Genomic DNA, 22,864 nt, shown 5'->3' with positions numbered 1-22,864 from the left:
GAATTTCCTGAGAAACCGCCACACTGCTTTCCAGAGTGGTTGCACAAGTTTGCATTCCCACCAGCAATGGATGAGTGTACCTTTTTCTCCACAACCTCACCAGCAAAGGCTATAATTGGTGTTTTTTATTTTCGCCATTCTGACAAGTGTAAGATGGTATCTTAAAGTTGTCTTGATTTGCATTTCCCTGATCACTAAGAAAGTTGAGCATGACCTTTAGTGTCTTTTGGCCATTTGAGCCATCTCTCCACCCCTAAACCCCTGTGTTTTATCAGATCACCATGGCTTAAAGTTAGAATTTAACAACAACACTAATTACAAAAAGTCTACAAACTCATAGAAATTGAACAAGGCTCAATTGAATCACCCCAGGTCGAGGAAGAAAGAAAGAAAGAAATTAAAGACTTCCTAGAATTCAATGAAAATGAGGGCACAACATATCCAAACCTATGGGACACTATGAAAGCAGTGCTAAGAGGAAAGCTCAGAGCACTAAGTACCTACTTAAAGAAAATGGAGAAATTTCACTCGTGTTAGTGACTCAACAACACATTTGTCAGCTCTACAACAAAAAGAAGCAGACACACCCAGGAGGAGTAGATGACAGGAAATAATCAAATTGAGGGCTGAAATCAATAAAATAGGAACAAAGAAAGCAATACAAAGAATCAATGAAACAAAGATTTGGTTCTTACAGAAAATTAGTTAGATGAATCCTTATGCAAACTAATCAAAAGGCAGAGAAAAAAATATCCAAATTAACAAAAGCAGAAATGAAAAGGGAGACAAAACAACATGCACTGAGGAAATCCAGAGAATCATTAGGTCATACTTCAAAAGCCGGTACTCCATAAATTTGTAAAATCTAAAAGAAACAGACAACTTTCTGGATACATACCATAAACCAAAATTAAATCAAGACCAGATAAACAATTTAAACAGACCTAAAAACCCTAAGGAAATAGCAGAAGTCATCAAAAGTCTCCCAACCTAATAAAGCCCAGGGCTGAATGGTTTCAGCACAGAATTCTATCAGAACTTCAAAGAAAAGTTAATACTAATACTCCTTAAATTGTTCTACACAATAGAAACAGAAGCAACATTGCCAAACTCTTTTTACAAGGCTACAGTTACCCTAATACCCAAACCACACAAAGACTCAACTAAGAAAGAGAATTACAGACCAATTTCCCTCATGAACACTGATGCAAAAGTATTCAACAAAATACCAGCGAACTGACTCCAAGAACACATCAAAAGAATAATCCACCATGATCAAGTTGGCTTCATCACAAAGATACAGGGATGGTTCAACATATAAAAAAAAAATCTGTCAATGTAATCACCATATAAATAAACTGAAAGGAAAAAAAACACATGATTATCTCATTAGGTGCTGAAAAAGCCTTCGACAAAATCCAACTTCCTCCATGATAGAAGTCTTGGGTAGAGAAGGGATAAAATAAAGCAATATATAACAAGCCAACAATCAACATCAAAGTAAATGGACAGAAGCTCAAAGTGATTCCACTAAAATCAGGAACAAGACAAGGTTGTCCACTCTCTCTGTATCTACTCAGTATAGTTCTTGAAGTTCTAGCTAGAGTAGAAGAAGATCAAAGGATACAGAGTAAGGAGAAGACTCCTCCATTGCTGGTGGGAGTATAAACTTGTACAGCCACTTTGGAAATCAGTATGGCAATTTCTCAGAAAATTCGGAATCAGTCTACCTCAGGACACAGCAATACCACTTTTGGGAATATACCCAAAGGATGCACAATCATACAATAAGGACGCTTGCTCAACTATGTTCATAGCAACATTACTCATAATAGCCAGAAACTGGAAACAACCTAGAGGCCCTATAACCGAAGAATGAATTAAAAATATAGGGTACATTTATACAATGGAGTACTACTCAATGATAAAGAACAATGACATCTTGTAATTTTTAGGAAAATAAATGGAATTAGAAAAAAAAAAAAAAGAACATCCTGAGCCAGATAACCCAGACCCAGAAAGACAAACATGCTATGTAATCACTAATAAGTGAATATTGGACATAAAGTAAAGGGTAACGAGACGATAGTCCATGACCACAGAGATGCTAGGTAACAAGGAGAACCCGAAGAGAGACCTACATGAATCCCCTTGAGAGGAGGAAACAGAAAAGATCTCCTGATTAAATTCGGAGTGTGTTGGCGGGGGGTGGGGGGGAGAACTGGGAAAGAGAATATGAGGAACAGGATGGTTGGGATGGGGGAAGGACAGAGAGGAAGAGCAAGGAAAGAGATATCTTGATTGAGGGAAATATTGTGGGGCTAGCAAGAATCCTGGCACTAGGGAAATTCCCAGGAATCTACACCCCAGCTAAGACCCTAAGCAATAGTGGAGAGGGTACCTGAACTGGCCTTCCCCTGTAATCAGATTGATGACTACCTTAATTGTCCTCATAGAACTTACATCCAACAGCTGATGGAAACAGACCCACAGCTAAGCACTTGACTGGGCTTCAAGAGTCCAGTGGAAGAAAGCGGGGAGACATTATATGAGCAAAGGGGTCAAGACCATGATGAGGAAACATGCAGAAATGGCTGACCTGAGCTAGTGGGAGCTCACTGGCTCTAGAATTACAGTGCAGAAACCTGCATAAAACCAAACTAGCTCTCTGAATGTGAATAACAGTTGTATGGCTTGGGCAGTCTGTGCCACCACTGGCAGTGGGATCAGGATTTATCCCTACTACATGAACTGACTTTCTTGGAGCCCATTCTCTACAAAGGGATACCTTGCTCAGCCTAGATGGAGGGCAGGAAGAGGGCTTGATCCTGCCTCAAAGTGATGTGCCAGGCTTTGTTGACTCCCCATGGGGAGCCTTACCCTCTCTCCAAGGACTGGATGGGGAGTGGGATAGGAGAAATGTGGGGGAAGTGGGAGGTGGGGAGAGACTGGGAACTGGGATTGGTATGTAAAATTTTTATTAAAAAATGTTTTAAATAAAAAAGTCAACACAGAAAAAAGTCACTAGTCTTTCTAGGAAAGAGGGGAAGGATTGTATGAGCCAGTGGGGTCAAGGTCATGACAGGGAAATCCACGGAAATAGCTGACCTGAGCTCATGGGAGCTCAACAACTCTGGACCAACAGCTAGGGAGCCTCCATAGGACCTACCTAGTCCCTCTGCATGCGTGTGACAGTTGTGTAGCTTGACCTGTTTGTAGGACTTCTAGCAGTGGAATCAGGACCAGTCCCTGATGTTTGAGCTGGCTTTGGGGAATTCAATCCCCAAGCTGGGTTGCCTGACCCAACCTTGATGCAGGGGGAAGAGCTTCCTCTGACCTCACTTGATATGCCATGTTTTGTTGACTCCCAGGGGAGGCCTACCCCTTTTGGAATGGAGATGAAGGAGGAGAGGGGAGGGGGTAAAAGAGAGGTTGGAGAAGGGAATGGGAAGGAAGGAGGGAGAAAAACTGTGGTTATGTGTAAAATAAATGAATAAAAATTAATAAAAAGATTGGGTAGTCTTCCTATATACCAGTGACAAACAAGCCAAGAAAGAAATTAGAAAAATAAGCCCATTCACAACAAATAAATAAAATGAAATACTTAGGAATAAGTACAATCAATGAGATGAAAGACTTCTTCCAAAAAAAAAAAAAAAAAACCTTAAAATACTGAAGAATGAATTTGAGGAAAATACAAGAAGATGAGATGATGTCTCATTTCCATGGTATGGAAAAACCATTAAAACAGCTATCTCACCAAAAGCAATCTTCAAATTCAATGAACCCAAGCAAAGTTCCAAGGCCATTCTTAACAGACATAGACTATCCAGAACTATATATGGAAACACAAAATCCCAAGCATAGCCAGAACAACCTAGAGTGAAAGGAATACTATGGGCATTATCACAACATCTTATCTCAAATTATACTACCTAGTCATAGTAATAACAACAGCACAGCACTAGAATTAAAGCAGACACAGAGTTGAATGAATAAAAAAGAGAACCAAATATAAGTCCATGCAACTATGACCATTTGGTGTTTTGTTTTGTTTTGTTTTGTTTTGTTTTGTTTTGTTTTTTGAGACAGGGTTTCTCTGTAGCTTTGAGACCTGTCCTAGAACTAGCTCTTGCAGTCCAGGCTGGCCTTGAACTCAGAGAAATCCACCTGTCTCTGCCTCTCGAGTGCTGGGATTAAAGGCATGTGCACTACCACCTAGTGACCGCCTGATTTTTAACGAAGATGATAAGACGCATACTAGAAAAAAGATAATATCAATAAATGATATCTGGAAAACTGGACATCATCATGTAGAATGAAACTAGATTCTTTTTCTTTAAGATTAATTTTATTTTTAATTATGTGTATGTAAATATGGGTATAAGAGCTCATGGAGGCCAGAGGCACTGGATCTATAGATGACCTGAGTTACACCAATTGTTGGTCACGAGACTGGGAAATAAACTCAGGTCCTCTGTATGAGCAGTACATGTTCTTTACTATTGAGACATCATTTCCAGCCCCAAAACTAGATTCTTACCTCTTACTGTACAAACTCAACACCAAATAGGTCAAGGACCTCGATATAAAACCAACCACCTTAAAATTGCTAGAGGAAAAATAAGGGAGTTTCCTTCAACACACAGGCAAGAACTTTCTAAATAGGACTCTGGTAGCACAAGAAATAGGGCCAATGATTGACAAATGGAATCTCACAAGATAAAAAGCTTCTGTGCACCAAAGGAAACTCTCAATCATAAGAGTTGGCCAAGAGGACGGCCAGCAAGCTCTGCCAGCTATCCACTGGAGGCCCTAGAGTTTACAGAGGACTCGAGAAGCTAAGCATCAAAGAAACAAACCACTTACTTAAGAAATGTAATATAGAATGGAACAGACTGTGCCCAAAAGAAGAGTTTCAAGTAGCTAAGAAGCACTTTTAAAGTGTTCATAATCCTTAGCTACTATGGATTAAGATTATGGATTAAAATTACTTAAGATTCCCTCTCTCTCCAGCCATAATGTCCATCATGAAGGTTACAAATGACAACAAATGCTGGCTTTGGTGTGAGTAAGGAGGGACCTTTGTACACTGTTGATGGGAGTGCAAAATGATATAGACACTTTGGAAATTAATATGAATATTTTGTTTTTAAAAAGAACAAAGAAATGAAAAAAGAAGGGAGAGAGGGAGGGAGAAAAAGAGGGAGAGAAGAAAGGCACTACCAAAAAATAGAACTATTTTATGACATAGCTGGGAATGTACCCAAAAGATTGTAAATCTTATAAAAGGGAGAATGGATGCCTTCTTCTGGCCTCTATACAGACGCACACACTATATAAACATAGAAACACAGAGACACATAGTTAAAAATACTTCTTTGAATGTAAAGGCCCATGTACAAGTGAATAATGCTAATCCCAGAAGCTAAGGGTTATTAAATAAAACTCCCAGAGCCAGCAGTGGGACATCTTCCTAGGCCTTGTTGACCAAGAAGGACACAGTGACCTCCAAAACTATACAGATGATGGCCACTGCCATTGGCTGCCCCTAAAACAGGGTGGTAATAGCCTCATGTTGAAGATACCACACAACTTGGCTGGAGAATACAAAGAAACCAAGCCGAGACTGGACTAGAAGCTTCCTTCCTACTGGCAAGCTTCCATGGTGCCAGAAGTTGCTCTGCAGGAAGTTGGAGGAGGGGACCAGTGAGCAGCAGTCTTCCCTAGCTTTCAACCTTGCATGTTACAATGTCATCTACAAAGCAAGAGGTGCTAAGTTGTACAACAGTACTGCAGCTATTGACGGGGGTACCAAATTGATTTCTAATCATTCTTGAGCCCTGTTCCTTTAGAAGGGAGTTCATGCCTGGTACTGTGAACTAGATCAAAGTCCTAGGCTAGAGAGGCCCTAGGCATGAGGCGTGGTGAGTCTGTGATTTTTATTTTGATGATGAAACATGTTGTCAAACAGCCTCTTAAATGTCTATGTTTATACCCACAGACTGGTGCTGTCCTTGCTGTAGTTTTAAAAATGTCCCTTTTCAGTGAGCAATAATTAATGCTTAGATTTGAGGTGGCCAAGGAGCTGAAAATAAGTGGCTGTTGAATGTTCAGCACTGATGAGGGTACTCTCATTATTCTGTGCAAAGTTTGAGGAACACTGCACAAGGGGTGATGTGGGAGGTGATGTATGCTGTGAATATGTTTTATTGCCATTGGCTAATAAAGAAGCTGCTTTTGGCCAATGGCTTAACAGAGTAAAGCCAGGCTGGAAGAGATATATAGAAAGAGTAGACAAAGTCAAAGAGATGCCATGTAACTGCCACCAAGACAGACACCAGATGGAACTTTACCTGGTAAGCCACATCCATGTGACAATACACAGTTAATAGAAATTGGTTAATTTAAGATTTAAGGGTTAGCCAGAAATACATTTAAGCTATTGGCCAAAGAGTATTGCAAATAATATAGTTTCTGAGGGATTCTATGGGGTCTAAGTGGCCAGGAATGAATGAGCAGCCTCCAACAACAAAGAGGGAACAGAAAAGATCTAAGAACTGAATAAAGAGTAGCGCAATAAAATGTTGTCATACAGGTATGACATGGCCATGGGAGATATGAAATCAAAACCATGGATGACTCCATAGGGACTATACAAGAATGAGCCTATAAACTTTCAGTTATGGGTAGAGAGGGGAACTCATGGGTGTTCCTACACAGAGAGGAGCAAATGGCAGTCAAGGGCTCCTGAAGAAGAGGAAGTCATTTTCTCGAATGATATAGCAGCAGGTGACTTACTGGTACTCCAGCAGAGAGCATCGCATTTATGCCCACACGAGTAGACCTGGTTAAACCCAGTGGGACTCAAAGCAATCGTCATCAGCATCACCATCATCATCATCATCATTATGAAAATGGGATTGAGACTCGGTAGGAGGAAGGAGTATGATGGAGGGAGGAGTAGCACAAGAGAGGGAAGAAGGATGAATACAACCAAAATGTATTATATATGTATATGACGCAGTCAAAAAACAAATTAAAAATTTTAAATACTATATATGAAAGGCATAAAAAAATATCTCTGGTGATACTTTTACACACTAAGAGAAAGTCTCACAGTCTCTTTACTTCATTGTTCTTTGATCAGGGGTACTGGCAAACAAGTAGAAACTGCTCTGTCCCTCTTGTCATATGCTGGGTCGCTTTCACATAACTCTCTGGCGGTGCTACTGCCAATGCTAATAGCCCACAATGCTGCCAACATCCCAGTTGCTGCCATCAATCCCACAAGGGTGCCGAGGGCTCCACCACACCACAGCATCAAGCATACTTGGATTCTGGCTCTTCGTATCGTATGAAGATTCTGTGAAATACAACTCAAGAGGCTGAGTTGGAAATCAGCCAGAATGAGAAGGCAACTGTCATACTTGTGGATTATTACTTTTCGTGAACAAAATCCTAGGTATGTCTCTGTCTGAGACTCCTCAACATCCTTTGAAAACTGTCCTTGAAATGTGTCAAACCACCAGCTTTTCACATGTGACTAAAGCTTGAGAATGTGATTTAGGCTTAGTTTGGGGTCTCCACAATGTATCAAATTATATATAATCTAATACACACGCATGTCCACACATGCACTTAGGCATATACAAAGCCATGCAGCTCGAAGTTTTAAGAGTACCGTTCCACATTCACCTGGATGATAAAGGATCAAGAACATAAGCTCCCTGACCTTGAGGAGCTTGCAGTCTCCAGGTGGCCAACCTTAAAAAGGCACAGCACAAATGCACTCAAGGCTTCTATAGACCTGCTGTCAGATGAATACAGCACCAAGTCTCGGGTGGCCTTGAAATCCCTTCTGATACACTTTTATCAATCAGCACAGTCATAAAAATATGAGCTTATTACCAAAAAGAATCATTCTCAGCTCTTTGAAACGTCAGTAAAAGTGAAAAAATAAAACTTATCCCACTGAATTATCCTTATATCAACCTTTAAGATTATAGAAACCAGAGGAGATAAGGACACCAGAACACTGCCCACAGAAGCAACTAAGCAGGGCTCATGGGGGCTCACAGAGACTGAAGTGACAATCAGGGGACCTATATGAGTCTAATCTAGGACCTCTACATATATATTATGATTGTGTAGCTTCGGATTTTTTTTTGTGGGACTCCTAACAATAGACCTAGGAATGTCTCTGACTCCTTTGCCTGCTCTTGGAATACTTCCTTCTACCAAATTGTCTCATCCAACCTTGATAAGAGAGTTGGCGCCTAGTCTTATTACATCTTGCTGTGCCATGTTCAGCTGATATCCTTAGGAGTCCTGTTCTTTTCTGGAGGGAAATGGAGGTACAGTGGATCTTGGGGTGAGGGGATGTGAGCAGAAACTGGGAGGAGAGGCAGGAAGGGAAATTGCAGTCAGGATGTACTATATGAGATAAAAAAAATAAATAAAAAGAAAAGAGGAAGAAAAAATTGTAGAGTTTGGCAAATAGGAATTTCCTGAACAAATACATTAATGGATTTGCATGTTAATATCTGTGACATGGCTGATCTATGATGCTTCTACTTTGAATAAAAGCTGTATTTTCTATCAAAATAATAAAAAAAAACAAGGTCTAATACACCCATGCTTCTAAATTCCCTTAGGTAGTGGCATTGTGGATCAGCAATTTTCTACTGTGCTTATTATTTTTATGAACAATATTGCATAAGCATTATTGCAATCAAGTATATATATAATGCATTTTGGTCATTCCCACCTCTTTCCCCAAAACTCCCAGATCCATCCCTTTCCCCACTTGTCCAACTTGTGATCTCATTTTTTTCTTAACATATCAGCTACAGTTTATGCTGTTCCTATACCCTTGGGTGTGTGCCTTCACTCGAGGGTAATCTACCCACCAGAGATTACACCCTTTTAAAAAGCGACTATCCATCTCCCAGAAGCTATCAACTGACAGTAGCTCTGGGTGTACAAATCCCAACTCAGAAATAAAAAATCATAATAATAATAATATTTCACCACCAAAAAAGCCGAGATCCCATAGAAACAGCACCTAATGAAAAGGCGTGGAATAACTTCCAAAGAATTTAGAGAATAGCTAAAAATTCTACAGTCGAGCAACTTGAAGATGACAAAGAGATGATGAAATAGGGAAGTCAACCCAAGACATGAAAGTCGAGTTTAAATTATTAAGATCTACGTATTTTGGCAAGCCATAGTTGACACAATGGTTTCACAGAGTGCTGTGAGCACCAAGGTCCATGTGTGCTGCTTGGCCAAGAACCTAAGTCTAAATCATTTGTAAAGAATCGAAGTTTGCTTTCTCACAGTCCTGAGGTTTGGAGTTCAAGGTCAAGGCACTGAGTGATTGATGTCTGGAAACGTCTTGGCTTTATTTTTTAGTAGAGATGGTGACTGCATGTGTCCTCACATAGAGGAATGAAGAAATGGCAAAAAAAAAAAAAAAGAACATTTGCTCTGTCCTCACACAGAGAAGAGCAAGATCCTAGTCTCACTCATTAGGTCTGCAACCACATAACTTAATTATCCTCAACCCAAAAGCATACCAGTACTCAAGAGCCCCACATTGACTAGTTTCAACATATTAATTGAAGAGGACACATTCTGACTATATCATCTCCTGATACAGAATAATAATATTATACAACCTAGTAACATACACTTTAATCTTAGCAGTCAGGTGGCTAAAAAAGGAGGATGTGGGAGTCAAAGCCAGCCTGGGATATACAAGGAGTTCTAGGCCAAAGTGAGCAACATATCAATATCCTACCTCAAGAAAAAAACAAAAATCCAAACTTAGAATTTTTTAAATGCCATGAAACAATCACCTATGGATTGCAAAGAATATTCAACATGAACAAAACATTGAGAAAAAGCTTTGAAAATGAATTCGGGCAGGTAGGAAGATGACTCGGTGGTTAAGCGCATGTGCTGCTCTTGCAGAGGACCTGAGTTTCATTTACGGTGCCTATACCAGAAGGACTCAAACTGCTACTATCTCCAGATTCAGGGGAACTGATACCCTCTTCTGGCCTCTGCAGGCACCTGCATGCACTCACGTGTATACACACACACACACACACACACACACACACACACAATTTTAAAAAAAAATAATCAAAGAATTTCTGGTCCAAGACATCTGATCGATGAAGTAGATATCTCTTGGCCACTCAAAGGAAGTTTTAAAATCAAACTCACAGCCAAGAGACTTGGCAGGAGAAGAGAATGAGTATAAAAAAGCATGCTGTAATTTTCTGGGGGAAAGGAAATTCACGTGAGCTGTGGGATGAAGCTGAGCTGAAGAAAAGGATCCTAGTGGGTGCCTTATAAACCCTGAGGGTGCCACAGTCAGGGAAAGAAAATTCCACAGAGCCTCCACTATGATGCTAAAGTTAGACAAGAGCTCTGCGGAAGTCTGCGGGGAGTGCCTCATTCTGCACCTCAGATCAGTAGTAGAAGTAGTAAGGAATGAAATAGACTACAGACTCCCCAGTTGTATGAATGAATGAATGCATAAGGATGGATGGGTGGATGGGTGGATATGGATGAATATGGATGGATGGATAGGTGGATGGATGGATGCGTGGATAGATGGATGTACCTACAGGGGAGCAGAGCAGACAGCCTGAAAAAAAATTGCAGGAATTCCCAGCTGAGAAGCTGAGCTCACACTGAAAAAAAAAATTTTTTTAAAGTCAGAATGGTAAAGATTTCATTTCACTTCCCACAGGCTAAAGAGAACCCTACTCTCTGCAATAAGCTTGTTAATTCATGCTGACATTTTCTGCCTTCAGTCTCACACTATGACATGATGTCCCCGGAGAAATTATAACAGGCTTGAAAAGCAATCCTACTGGCTCTCTGATCTTCTAAGATGAAGGTTATCAAGTTTGTACTTAAAATCATGATCCCTAGATCGCTGTACCCTGATATTTACAAAGGCACAAGGCCTATTTTGGAGAACAAGTTGGGGAGGGGGGAGGATTTCCCTCAGAGGCTACCCATGCAAAGAAACGCCCATTAACTCAGAAAGCTCAGGAAAGGAGCCTTGGGAAATGTTTAGGTAGAAAGTATTTGCAACAGGCCAGCAATTAAACCACAGCTATCTTCCAGAAAGTCTCTGGAAAATCATCTTGTTTCCATGAAGGTCATGTAGCAATGTAATTCCACTCCGGCGATAATCTATTCCTCATCCCCAGCCCCTATGGGGAATCGTGCTTGGGGCTGAACTTATACACAGTTGTAATTCCCACGGTGAAGACTTGCAACGTATCCCCCGCCCCAAACTGTGTGCTCTAAATGTCGCTTTGAAAGCCGAATTAACAGCCTGCAATCCATGCGTCTTGCTTCTGTATTCGCTCTCACACACAGCTACATCAAAAGAGCCATTCAAACAGCCCATCCCGGACTTACATTATCAGCAGACACTGCTTTAATTAGCAGTGCTTCTCAAAAGGCTGGATGGCTTCAAGAACTGGATTTGAACCAGAAAGCAGAAATCTGGATCCTCATCAGTTTCTTAACTCGCCCTGGTTCAAATAGTCCCCAACCCTCGCTTTTGTCAACGGGGGTGAAAAAGGAACGCGGAACACTGGCCAGGATTTCAGCTCTCTTGAGCTCCTACGTTTTCTACGTTTTTTTTTTTTTCTTCTTTTTCTGAACCTGCTGTGATGCAGAGGGGCTAAAATTAAAGCAGCGAGAGAGCGAGCTGAGATATCTGTGTCAGGTGCTCTGCAGGGGCGGCAGAAACTACAAAACAGAATGAGTCACAGCGGAAGGGGCCATTTTGGAAATGATATTTAAAACAGGTATCTATAGGTGCTCAGTTTTCATTACCGATAAAACCACAATGTTTATTATGAGAAAATACTACACTTCCTGTACAAATATCAAGATTCCTAAATTTTCTTCTCTTCACTTATTCCACAATGTTCTCCCATGATCAAATTCCTGAATCGTTATTGTTTCTCAGTTAAAAATAAAAAAGCAAAAATACTCAGCTTTCATACATGAGTACTGAAGTTCAAATTCCATACTTTAAAAGAACTTCATCTAATAGCAATAACTTCTACCAACACATTTTACATATAAAAAAAAATAAACTTTCTCAGGATCGCTTATATTTGCAAGGGATTTACTGAGTCCCCAGTCAGAGGACGTTTTTCACACACATGAAATACTACACAGTTCAACATTAGAAAAACCAGTCCAACCACTCACTTTGTAGATGAGGAAGCCAAAGGTTAAATGCTTTGTCAAAGATCACAAAAACACATATTTTTTTTTTTTTCTAATGCTGGGCTCCTTGAGGAAACCGTGTCTGCCGCCACTTAAAAGCCCTCACCGCCCTCAACACATATGCACCCCAGGGTCACATGCAGGCCTAAATGTGGGTTTTTATAGACAGGAACGGGTGGGACCACAACATCAGGTTCATGGGTTCATCGTTTTCCAGTCTCCCTTTCCTTTACGGGTGCACAGTAGGACTTCAGTTCTCCTGGCCTTCACAGTACGTCACCACCCTCTCTTGTTTACTTAGTGGTCATGCAGTCTTCAAGGTGATTTATTATTTATTTGTCACTGTCTTTAAAAGAGAAGGGGCTAGAAATACATCAGGTTAGGATTGTTCTTACAAAAAAGAAATGTGTGGAAAAACACAACTCTCAGTTTTTCCAAACTGTGTGCCACTGTACCTTGTCACCTGGGGGAAAGCCAGGATTCCCTGACTGCTCAGAAGAGAGATGGGAAGCCCTGGTTCTTCAGAAAACTGTCTTAACCAGTGACACAGAAGGCACAATCCTACAACGTCTTCAGTGGATTCTCAGAGAGGTTTTGTTTTCCTGAGAAATAAAGCTAAATAAATTACTAAATAACAATAAATAAGCTAGTCACATCATTCCTTAAGATTCAGAAGTAACCGAGAGTCCAAAATCCCAGAGAAACCTGCCCTGAAGCTTCTCTGTGATCACTCTGGCTCAGGAAGGACTGAGGAACTCTCTGGAGCATTTTGCCTACCTGGGTATTGAAAACAAATATTTCCAAAGAGTACTTTGGATATAGACTTATTATAGACTGCTGGCACTCTTCGGAGAAAAGGGGCCAATAAATAAAAGATACACTAATAATTGAAAGGTGTGCCAAGTGGAAGAGTTGAATGCGCAGTAGGTAACCACATGTTAATCATGCTGGAATGCCCACCATTGCCCACAACACAAACACAGAGAGAGAGAGAGAGAGAGACAGACAGACAGACAGACAGACAAGCAGACAGAAACAGACACAGAGACAGACAGAGACAGAGAGAGACTGAGAGAGCGCTAGCAATAGCATAAGGGAATTGAGGTGTAGGTATAAAGTAATTCACACTCAGTAAGTGATCAGACAGAACGGCCGGCCACGCAAGGCAATTTTGTCAGTGAAATTCCAGCACATGGCACAGCAGGAATCATTCGTTCACGTTGAGTAGTGAAGAAATGAATGAAATAAGGTTTCCAACACAAGTAAGCCCATACCAATAAATAGAAAAGCTTTTATGTTTCCTGTATGTTGACCACCACCAAAATTAACTTGTTATTAAAATCCAATAATTGTGCCACCTTACATTCAGAAACTTACCACTCTTTCATTATAGAAATTCTCCTGTAAGGAATACTGCATAAATCAGACGCATTTGTGCATACTTAACAGGTAATACAACAAAAAATAACAGCAAAAACTTTTCATCACCTGTCTTCAATATTGAATACTTGATGCCAATTAACTCTAACAAGACATGGTTAAAAAGAAAAACAAATAAGTAAATATTATGGGGAAATATGCTACTGCATGAAACACTCTATAATTGCCCCATTGTTTTGACGAGTAATTATGGACTTGCTACCACAAATCCATATAAGAAATTGGAGCCGGGCAGTGGTGGCGCACGCCTTTAATCCCAGCACTCGGGAGGCAGAGGCAGGGCATCTCTGTGAGTTCAAGGCCAGCCTGGTCTACAAGAGCTAGTTCCAGGACAGGAACCAAAAAAGCTACGGAGAAACCCTGTCTCAAAAAATAAAAAAAAAAAAGAAAGAAATTGGAATGTCTGTGCTGTGTATGCTTAGAATACTTCCAAGCTACTGAAATCTATGCTCATTATTCATAATCCATTTAAAATAATTAAAGCTTACTAATTGTCTTAAAGACAGAGCCTTTTTCACATTCTCTCTGCCTCATTCAAGATAGCCATTCAGAACCACATACTGATTTGAAATCCCTTTTCCTGGGAACATTTATACCTGTGCGATATACCCAACAAAACGCAATGACATCAGGAATTATAACAAAAGTATTAATCCTATACTTTTCTTTTTGCTAACAAATTTGTTCTTTGAGAGTAACTAATTTTCTTTCTATTGATGGAACTATGACTTTTACTTACAGAGCTAAATTTTTCTAGGTTATCACAGAATTTTAAAAGCACAATCCTTTACATTTTACGACAATTATTAATATTTTAATTTTGTTTATTTTCACTGTATTCAAAACTAATCAAAATGAACTTCTCTCTATACTCAAAAATATTATGGGATAATTATATGTTGTTGGATAAGCCATTATTGAAATTCAAAATAAGTCAAGCATTAAACATGAAAAGTAAAATTTAAGTTTTCATCTTGTTATGTCATATTTCCTCTTAGAATTCTAATCATCAGATGCCTTATTTGCCACCTAGAGGGCTCCTTTTCCTTAAGGAAGCAATATTTACAACACCCCAAAATTGCCTACAATCTCGCTCTGCATCTAACAAGTTTCAATATAAAATGATTAAAGCAGACACTCTCTTGTTATTATTTTATGATATCATTGAACTTTCAATACTTGAGACAATGAGATTATGTTTTGAGACACTTCACAATAACACAATAGGGATTACTGGATTTATGCATGATATTTAGTTGGTTTTTATCATCTCTTAAACCACATTACGTTAAAATGCCCTAAGGTGCATGATTATTTTTTCTATGTTCATGTATGAATAGTTTCTTTTCATTTCAAGATTTCATTTACTATAAATGTGAGTAACCTCTTTGCTGGTGCACTTTAGTCTAAATAAGAGGTATTGTAAAAAACAGCCAGGATATTTTGCATTGGTTATACTTATTTATTAAAACATACTAAATAAAAATTAACGCTTGTTTTTAAACTACTCCAAAATTTACTTCATTTTATAGATTTGGGTGGCACCTAGCTGGAAGTTACTGTCATGTAAGATGCAAGTTATGTATAAAGTAATACATAAAAATCAAAAGACTAACTTGCATGCTAACATACATGATCTTATTATATTCCAGAGCACATGGTTCCTCAGCTGCCTCTACAAGCATGTTAAAGCATGTCACACTCATCCATGAACTTAAGAAACTCTAAGTCAAGCTCCAGTGTATCCCACAATGTATGTTAAATACAATAGAAGTCTCAAAAGTACATTCCCTAGAGTTTTCTGAATGTTCTGAGAACAGCCAGAACCATTTTTGGAGGAAGTAAAAAAAAAATTCAGTTCCTAGGAACACAGTTAAGGATGCACAGGACAAGAAAACAAAAATTTGTTAACCACTAACATCTGTGGTAGTGGAAATGACCATGCTGAAAGATGTCAAAAATACCGCCCTGCAACCCATACCATAGTCCACAAGCCTTAGCTTTAGTGTAATCTGGCTTTGCAGGTTCAATGACTGAGACATTAGCATGCTACATAGCTCATCTCTCAAGGGCTGGGAAGGTACCTAGAAATCCATGAGAACTGATTTTTCACTACGATGTTGGACAGTTTGATATGATATCCACCTGATTATGAGCGACTTCACTCAGCACTGACAAATTTAGAGATCTTTGAAAATTTTGAAAGAAAAGAACATAGCTCCCAGAAATCTTTACTTTTAGTGACCAAACATCAATAAATTCAGGGCAAAAGCAATAATCAACATTTAGAAGCATATTGAACCATATATATAATTCAGTGGATTAAAGGGTGGCCAGGCTGATGTAATGATTGAAGTTCGGATACCCAGCACCTGCACCAAAGCCAGACAGGTTTGGCCCCTGCCTATAATCTCAATACTTGCAGGGGCAATAACAAGGGATCCCTAGAGCAGACTGGTTAACCAGATCAACCAGAGTCAGCAAATTCCAGGCTTAGCTAGAGATTCTACCTCAGTAAGTAAAGTCTCAGAAACAGATTCAACAGCAGCTTTGGCCCTCCAGTTTCATAAAAACACAAGTACATGTGCATCCACACACATGTGAGCATGTGATCATGCATATACACACATGCACACACACAAAAAAAAATAGTGGAAATTTAATTCCTTCACCACAGGATAGCATATAGCTAGAACCACCACTTCAGTTCTGTCTGTCTCTAGTAGGAAAAATTGATGCTTTTCAAGATGCTGCAGGCTGTTGATTTTCTTATTTATTTATACAGATATTAACTTAAATTTAATAAATGAGGCTGTGTGTGCTGCTTCATGGCATGATGCATATTACAACATTGTTCATTAAAGTCCAGAGAAATGCAACTTTAAGCAAGGTGCAGATGAGACTATTATAAAGAACACATATTAAAGTGTTTGGGTAGCAAAATATACTCTCCTTTAAAAAACATAATTTAAGAAATATTACTATTTAAAATAAACATAGTGAATAATTTTCAGAGCAGAGTTGACTCCACATAAAGTATGTTTAAACTATTTCAGCAAGCTAAATAAATATACTGAGTTATGTTGACAGTGACAAAGAAAGCAGTGGCCCAGCCACAGATGTGTTTGGATGCATAGGCACAAAGCAACTGCATGTTCACTGTGTTTGGGTTAATTTTCTTCTAAGATGTATTATACATTTCTCAGCTCTCTTATCCAGAAAACAATAACTATGAGTTAGTCTTTTCTTGATATCAGTACCATCAGGATCCCAGCATCTGAGAGGTGGCTAACATATATGGGCATCTATGCTGTCCATGTCATGTTTCCCTGATACTAGCTTTTGTGCATTCCTTTCCTCCATGGGGGTTGTCTCTGCACCACAAGCTGAATTCTCCTGTGCTTTCTCTCCCTTCCACTGCCATACTGTCCTCCTGTCTTCTGGAAATTAATCAGAGACAAGCCTGAGGCCTCCGCAGCCGTCATGTTCATGAGTTGTGGGGTAGCGGCTTCCTCTAAGGAGATACTTTTTGCTCACTTTTAGATTTATAGTTGGTTTCAAGGTAGAGTGGGGCATGCAAGATATCTGACCTTCCAGCAAGTGAAACGTTAATGCGTCAAATCATGTCAAATAATAAGAGATCATTTTCACTTTGTGCATTTGCCCCAAGTCCACTGTGCTTATTTGTAAAACTAACTCGGAGTTAGAGCAGACACTAGTTCACAGCAGCCCTGACGTCACATATTTTTATCGGGGTGTGACAACACTCGGCATTTACACTTACACTACCTGGATTTCCCTTCTGCTTTGAAATGAATTTCAGTGGTCTCTTTTTATAATTTGTTTGTGAGTGTGTATATAACATATAAGTGTGTACATGTATGTATGTGTGTATGTGTGTGCTGTGTAAGTGTGGTGTGTGCGTGTGTCTGGGGTAAGTGTTTTTTAGCTAAGTCAAGCCAAGCCAATGTGAAAACAGGGTAATGCTAGAGACTTCCTGTATACACATTATAGCTTTTAATCTTCACAAACCCTTCAAACTATTTATTACTGTACCCTGTCTTATAAGCAAGCTAACTGGGGTTCAGAAAGAGTGAACAAAATCCCAAGGTTTTCCATTTGGAAGTTAAATAACAAGAATTTTCATGAAAATATTTCTGACTCAAAAGCTCTAACTATTTCTATAATATTTGACCTTTCCATAAAGTCAAAATGAAAAATACTCTGTAATCGTTATATGCTACACAATGTCCACAATTATTACTCAAACTGAGGACAATCTGAGTCCTTTAAGGAACATTTATATTTCATCTAAAACACTTTTAAGATCTTGAAATTTTCAAATTCTTTAGGAATATTCAAGTCACGATTTTTCTCCATTTTTAGATTTTAACATCAGTGAGAATATATAACCTGAACATCAGATACCCAGAACAATATGATCACACAAGTAGGGCCTTATAAGAATCTTTAGGGCTTAACTTTAAGCTTCTCTGTTGCTGTTAAATGAGGCATGCATGATTCTAACATTTGCTTTGTAACCATGGTAAGCTTGCACGCAAAGTTACCCACCTAAACCCAGTAGGTGGACCAAGTGTAGCACGTTATACTGGGGAAAAGTATAAGTGGGTACAGTTAACTGACAGTTAATTGCTTAGCATCCAAGTAATGCTGCTTTTATAGCTTCTACAGCACAAAAAGAAAGAGATCCAAATTTTTATAATGAGTAAACTTTAACTTACGTGCATAAAACTCAGGCCATAAGATATTGAAATATTCAACAGCACTTGTTTGTGAATATTTGCCACATTCCCCCAGGAAACTGGCCTCTGAACACCAATCACTCTGTTTATCAACAAGCACAGTAAAGGCTCAGGGCAAAGGATTCCAGCTTTGAGAGTGGAGGGAGATGTCATTCAAATCAAGCTTGCCCATTTCCCAGTAATGAAACTTTCTGTAGAAGTTTATTGCATCATTTTCAGGAAAACTAGAGGACTCATTAATGTCAAGATTATTGACCAGTTCAAAATGGAAACTGAGACAGGGTAACAACGTTTCTAATCTGTGACAGCTGCCCTTTCACCCTGCCAATTTTAAACTTGAGTTTGCTGAATCCCCGGGGCATCTTACCGTCACTTTCTCCTCTAAATTCTTGCTCTTCTTTAGTGAGTTTCCTTGTTCATGCTTTTCAGATTCCATGCTGAAAGAATGAGAGAGAAGGGGAGAAAGAGAATGAAAGAGAGAGTGGTCCAGATTCGGTCTAGAAAATGATTTGACATGCTTGCATGTTAGATAATGCCAGGCATTCCACGTTGTAAGAGCCTGGGACACTATCAGAAGCCCTGGCGATAATTTCTGGTTAGCTAGTGTTTCCATTTATAGATGTTCAAACCCCATAAACAGAGCACTGAAGAGAAGTCAGGCAGCTGGCCCTAGATAAATGATAAATGTCACTAAACATGAAAGCAACCCTTCAGCAGGAGAATATCCGACAAGTTTGCTTCCCTGAACACAGAAAGATGCTCATAACAGGCAGTTTTGCCACAGATTTCATCAACTGCAACAGAATAAAATATACTCCAGAACCCATCTTTATAAATCAATTTCAAAGGACAAATGTGATGGTCATAGAACAAACATGGCTGGGCTAAGTTAATCCTTTCAGAGTCCAGTTTTCATCCTAGAAGTGTAGACACGCGTGCTTCCCTCTGTAAATAAAACGAAACAACGAGAATGCCGTTTAGAGAGAAAGAGCAAATGACCATTCAAACGCGGAAAGACACACGATGTGGGAAGTCAAGTGGTATTGCCAGGGTCCTTCTCTGAAATCTTGACAAACTACATTTGGAAATACCATGAGATAAAGCTGGTATTTCCCTTCACAAAGGCCAGTGCTGGCCCTTCTTATCTCAGCCCTTCCACTGGGAAGAAAGTTATGACAGAGGAGGCAAAATGCATTTTATCCAATGTGACAAATGTTTTCAGAGACCTTCAGAAAACATTACATGCCTTAAAGAAAGTTAATCGCATGCGTTAGCAGTAAATAACTCCTATGCTTTGCAGCAAAACAGACTTGCGAATGGCATTTACAAAAATAAAAGTGTCTTTCAGAGTAAGTAAAAATGGGCTCTCTGGAGCTTACTTACTCCCCATCCAGTTTCAACATCCATTTTAACAACGTTTTTTTACCGTCACTCATTTTTTTTTTAATTAGCTTTTCCTTCATTGACGAAGAAGGTACTTGAGGAAATAGGTTGGAAGACTGTCTGTCAGTGACTTCTTGGCTCTCTGTTGCTAGGCAAGGCTGCCCCAGAGTTTACTTTGCATCATGATGGAAGGGAGGACAGTAGGAGGGGTGCATTCTGGAGGAAGGAAGCTGGTTCTGCTTCAGAGTGATCAATCCAGAAACTCCACACTGGAATTACTAGGGAAATAATTTTCCCTTTCGGCTCAACTCTGGTTCCAGGAAGAGAATCACACATGCTAGCTGCTTTCCTAAAAAGTTACAACATGATGCCTTAAAAAATTATTAGCTTGTGAGTTTCATATATTCAGAGGCAAATTGTTTAAAATGCATGTGAATTGAACTTCTAAAATATCCCTTCGGGGGTGCGGGGGACATCATGAAGCAACCACAAAAGGAAAGTCCTGATCGGCATGCTCCCTGGATGCCCGAAGAAGAAACCAATGGCCGTGAGGCAGGAAAGCATGGCCTAGTGGTGTAAAGTCGACTGGGAGGGAAGGCTGACAAAAAGGCAATAGGGCCACCCAAGTCAAGCGGTACTTTGTTTTTATTTTATTTTTATTATTTTTCATGATTAAATAATCTTCATTGCTGTTTCTGTTACATCTTAATCGAAATCAGATCCTCACACTGTGCTGGTAAACAAATCCTGCCCTGCCCAAGGTTCAAGCTGAGAAGAAACATAAAACACCAGGAATGTTGCCAGCCACACCTTTCAGTCCCCAAAGCTCTCCCTGTGTGCCAGGAGCACAAGGCGGCTGTGCCCACGGCCCTTCCTAGGTGCCTCCATCAGGTCTTCTTGGCCTCAGCCCCACAGGCCCATAGATGCTCAGGGAAGGCTCGGAGATGGCTCTGCACACACCCACAAATGGCTCTGTTTGCGGACATGAGCGGCTTTCCCAGGCCCCCGTGGACATCGCCATATTCGGTCCCTCAAGCAGTACTTTAAAATTAGTAATATAAAATTTAAAGATTCCTAGATTTCTGTCACCAACATAATCAAGATCTGAATTTTCTTGTAGTAACCCGGGTATTAACACCCTGTCTTACACTTATTGTACCTTATGTATTTCTTTAACATTTTCTACATAACATCTCAATAAATTCTTAGAAATGAATCGAGGAAGATGATATTATTATTACACCATTGTTGTGGGCTGCATTATATTCCCCTCCAAATTCACATGTTGAAGTCCTGACTCCCTGACACCCTAGAATATGTCAGCGTAGGTAAATAAGATTAAATGACGTCATTAAGATGGACCTTAATCCAGTTTATTTGGTGTCCATTATAAGGAAATTGGGACACAGTTCACCACAGACGAACAACAAAGTGAAACTCAACCCAATGGGTAGATAGCTTCTTCAAGAAAAGATATTTTAGAACTGACTCCACTGAGGTTTTGATCTCAGACTTCTAGTCTGCAGAATGGTGAAGGCACAAATTTCTGTTGTTCAAACCATGCAGCTAGTGGTATTTGTTCTTGACTTCCTAACAACTAAACCTATTTCAACAGTGACAAAGCCAACAGCAACACAGCTAGCAGCAACTGGCATCTGAGCTCCAACCGAAGCTCTCCACTAACCACTGTGGACTGTAGCTTCTCTGAGCAGTTTCACCCTCGGCATGACCGGGTGAGTGGTGCCATACAGGATTCTAGGTTTCCACCATTTATTCTATTTTCGAAAAATGTGTTTTAACACACTTTAGCTATGATTCAGGGACAAGAAATTTTCTTACGTAAAATTATGCCCACACAGAGCTGGGCTCTCATCTAATTGCAGAGAGAGAGAGAGAGAGAGAGAGAGAGAGAGAGAGAGAGAGAGAGTCAATCCCAAAGGCATTAGGTCCTTCTCCTCTCCAAGAATATAGGAGCTGCTAATAATACAGGAGTGCAGAGATTTCTTTGATGGCATAGGTGCCCATAAATTGCCCATCCTTGATGGAGGAAGGCCATTGGTTAATTAAATAAAGAAGCTGCTTGCCCTGATAGGTTAGAACGTAGGGGGAGGAGTGAACGGAGCAGAATGCTGGGCGGAAGAGGAAGTGAGGTCAGACTCAACAGCTCTCCTCGTGGGAGCAGACGCCTCAGAGAGAGACAAGATGCTCCACTCCTGCGGGCAGAGGCGAGAGCTCTGCTCTCTGAGGCACACGTGATGAAGCTCCGACCCAGGATGGACGTAGGCTAGAATCTTCCCGGTAAGCACACCTTGGGGTGCCACACAGATGATTAGAAATGGGCTAGTCCAGGTGCGAGAGTTAGCCTAGAAGAGGCTAGATAGAAATGGCCAAGCAGTGATTAAATGAATATAGTGTCTGTGTAATTATTTCGGGTAAAGCTAGCCGGAGGCGGCCGGGGTAATGGGGACTCAGCCCCGCCACTACTATTACTACACATCCTATCCTATATAACCTTTGCCCCATGTTCCTGTAAGTAACACAAATTAAAGCTACTGGTTCACCAAGCTAGACGAGTGAAATCACTTCTTTGGTTGGCCATTGATGCCCTGTTAGAGTTGAGCAGACATTTCCCAGAAGAGTCTAGGAAAGTGAATCAAGAGTGGTGTAGTACAGCTATACAATATACAGAAAAGTATTATTCTATACTAACAGGGAATGGAATGTTCATATAGACAACAACATGGAAGAACTCTGAAAAATACAATAAGTGAAAAAGCTAGTCACAAAACGCCTCTTACTATATGACTTACTTAAGAATTCAGAATTGGTAATTCTGTAGAAACAGAGAAGATGTGTGATCTAGACACCATGGTGAGTGGTAGTTAATGGCTACAGCATTTCTTTTCGGGGTGATATAATATTCTGAAATCAGATACTGAAAATGAGATAACTCTGAAAACTCTGATGAATTTTAGGCACATTAGAAAATTGTGAATTTTAAA

General features: G+C 39.9%; 1 protein-coding gene across 4 annotated transcripts in view; it reads right to left on the bottom strand.

Moving 5' to 3' along the window:
• Mlip (muscular LMNA interacting protein) overlaps positions 1-22,864 on the bottom strand; it is a 256,970-nt gene that overhangs the window by 220,397 nt on the left and 13,709 nt on the right. Inside the window, exon 2 of one of the 4 annotated variants that reach the window (XM_005347604.2) lies at positions 18,847-18,916. In XM_005347604.2, the coding sequence (XP_005347661.2) occupies positions 18,847-18,916 (70 nt within the window). Of the gene's footprint in view, positions 1-11,451; positions 11,697-18,846; positions 19,038-22,864 lie in introns of those variants that run through there. The other 3 variants (XM_013346338.1, XM_026778907.1, XM_013346340.1) reach the window with 3 other exon arrangements.

Source organism: Microtus ochrogaster, chromosome 5 (genome assembly GCF_000317375.1).
Source record: "Microtus ochrogaster isolate Prairie Vole_2 chromosome 5, MicOch1.0, whole genome shotgun sequence".
NCBI lineage: Eukaryota > Metazoa > Chordata > Mammalia > Rodentia > Cricetidae > Microtus > Microtus ochrogaster.
The sequence above is the reverse complement of the archived record's forward strand: the minus strand, read 5'-3'. Positions and strand labels throughout refer to the sequence as shown.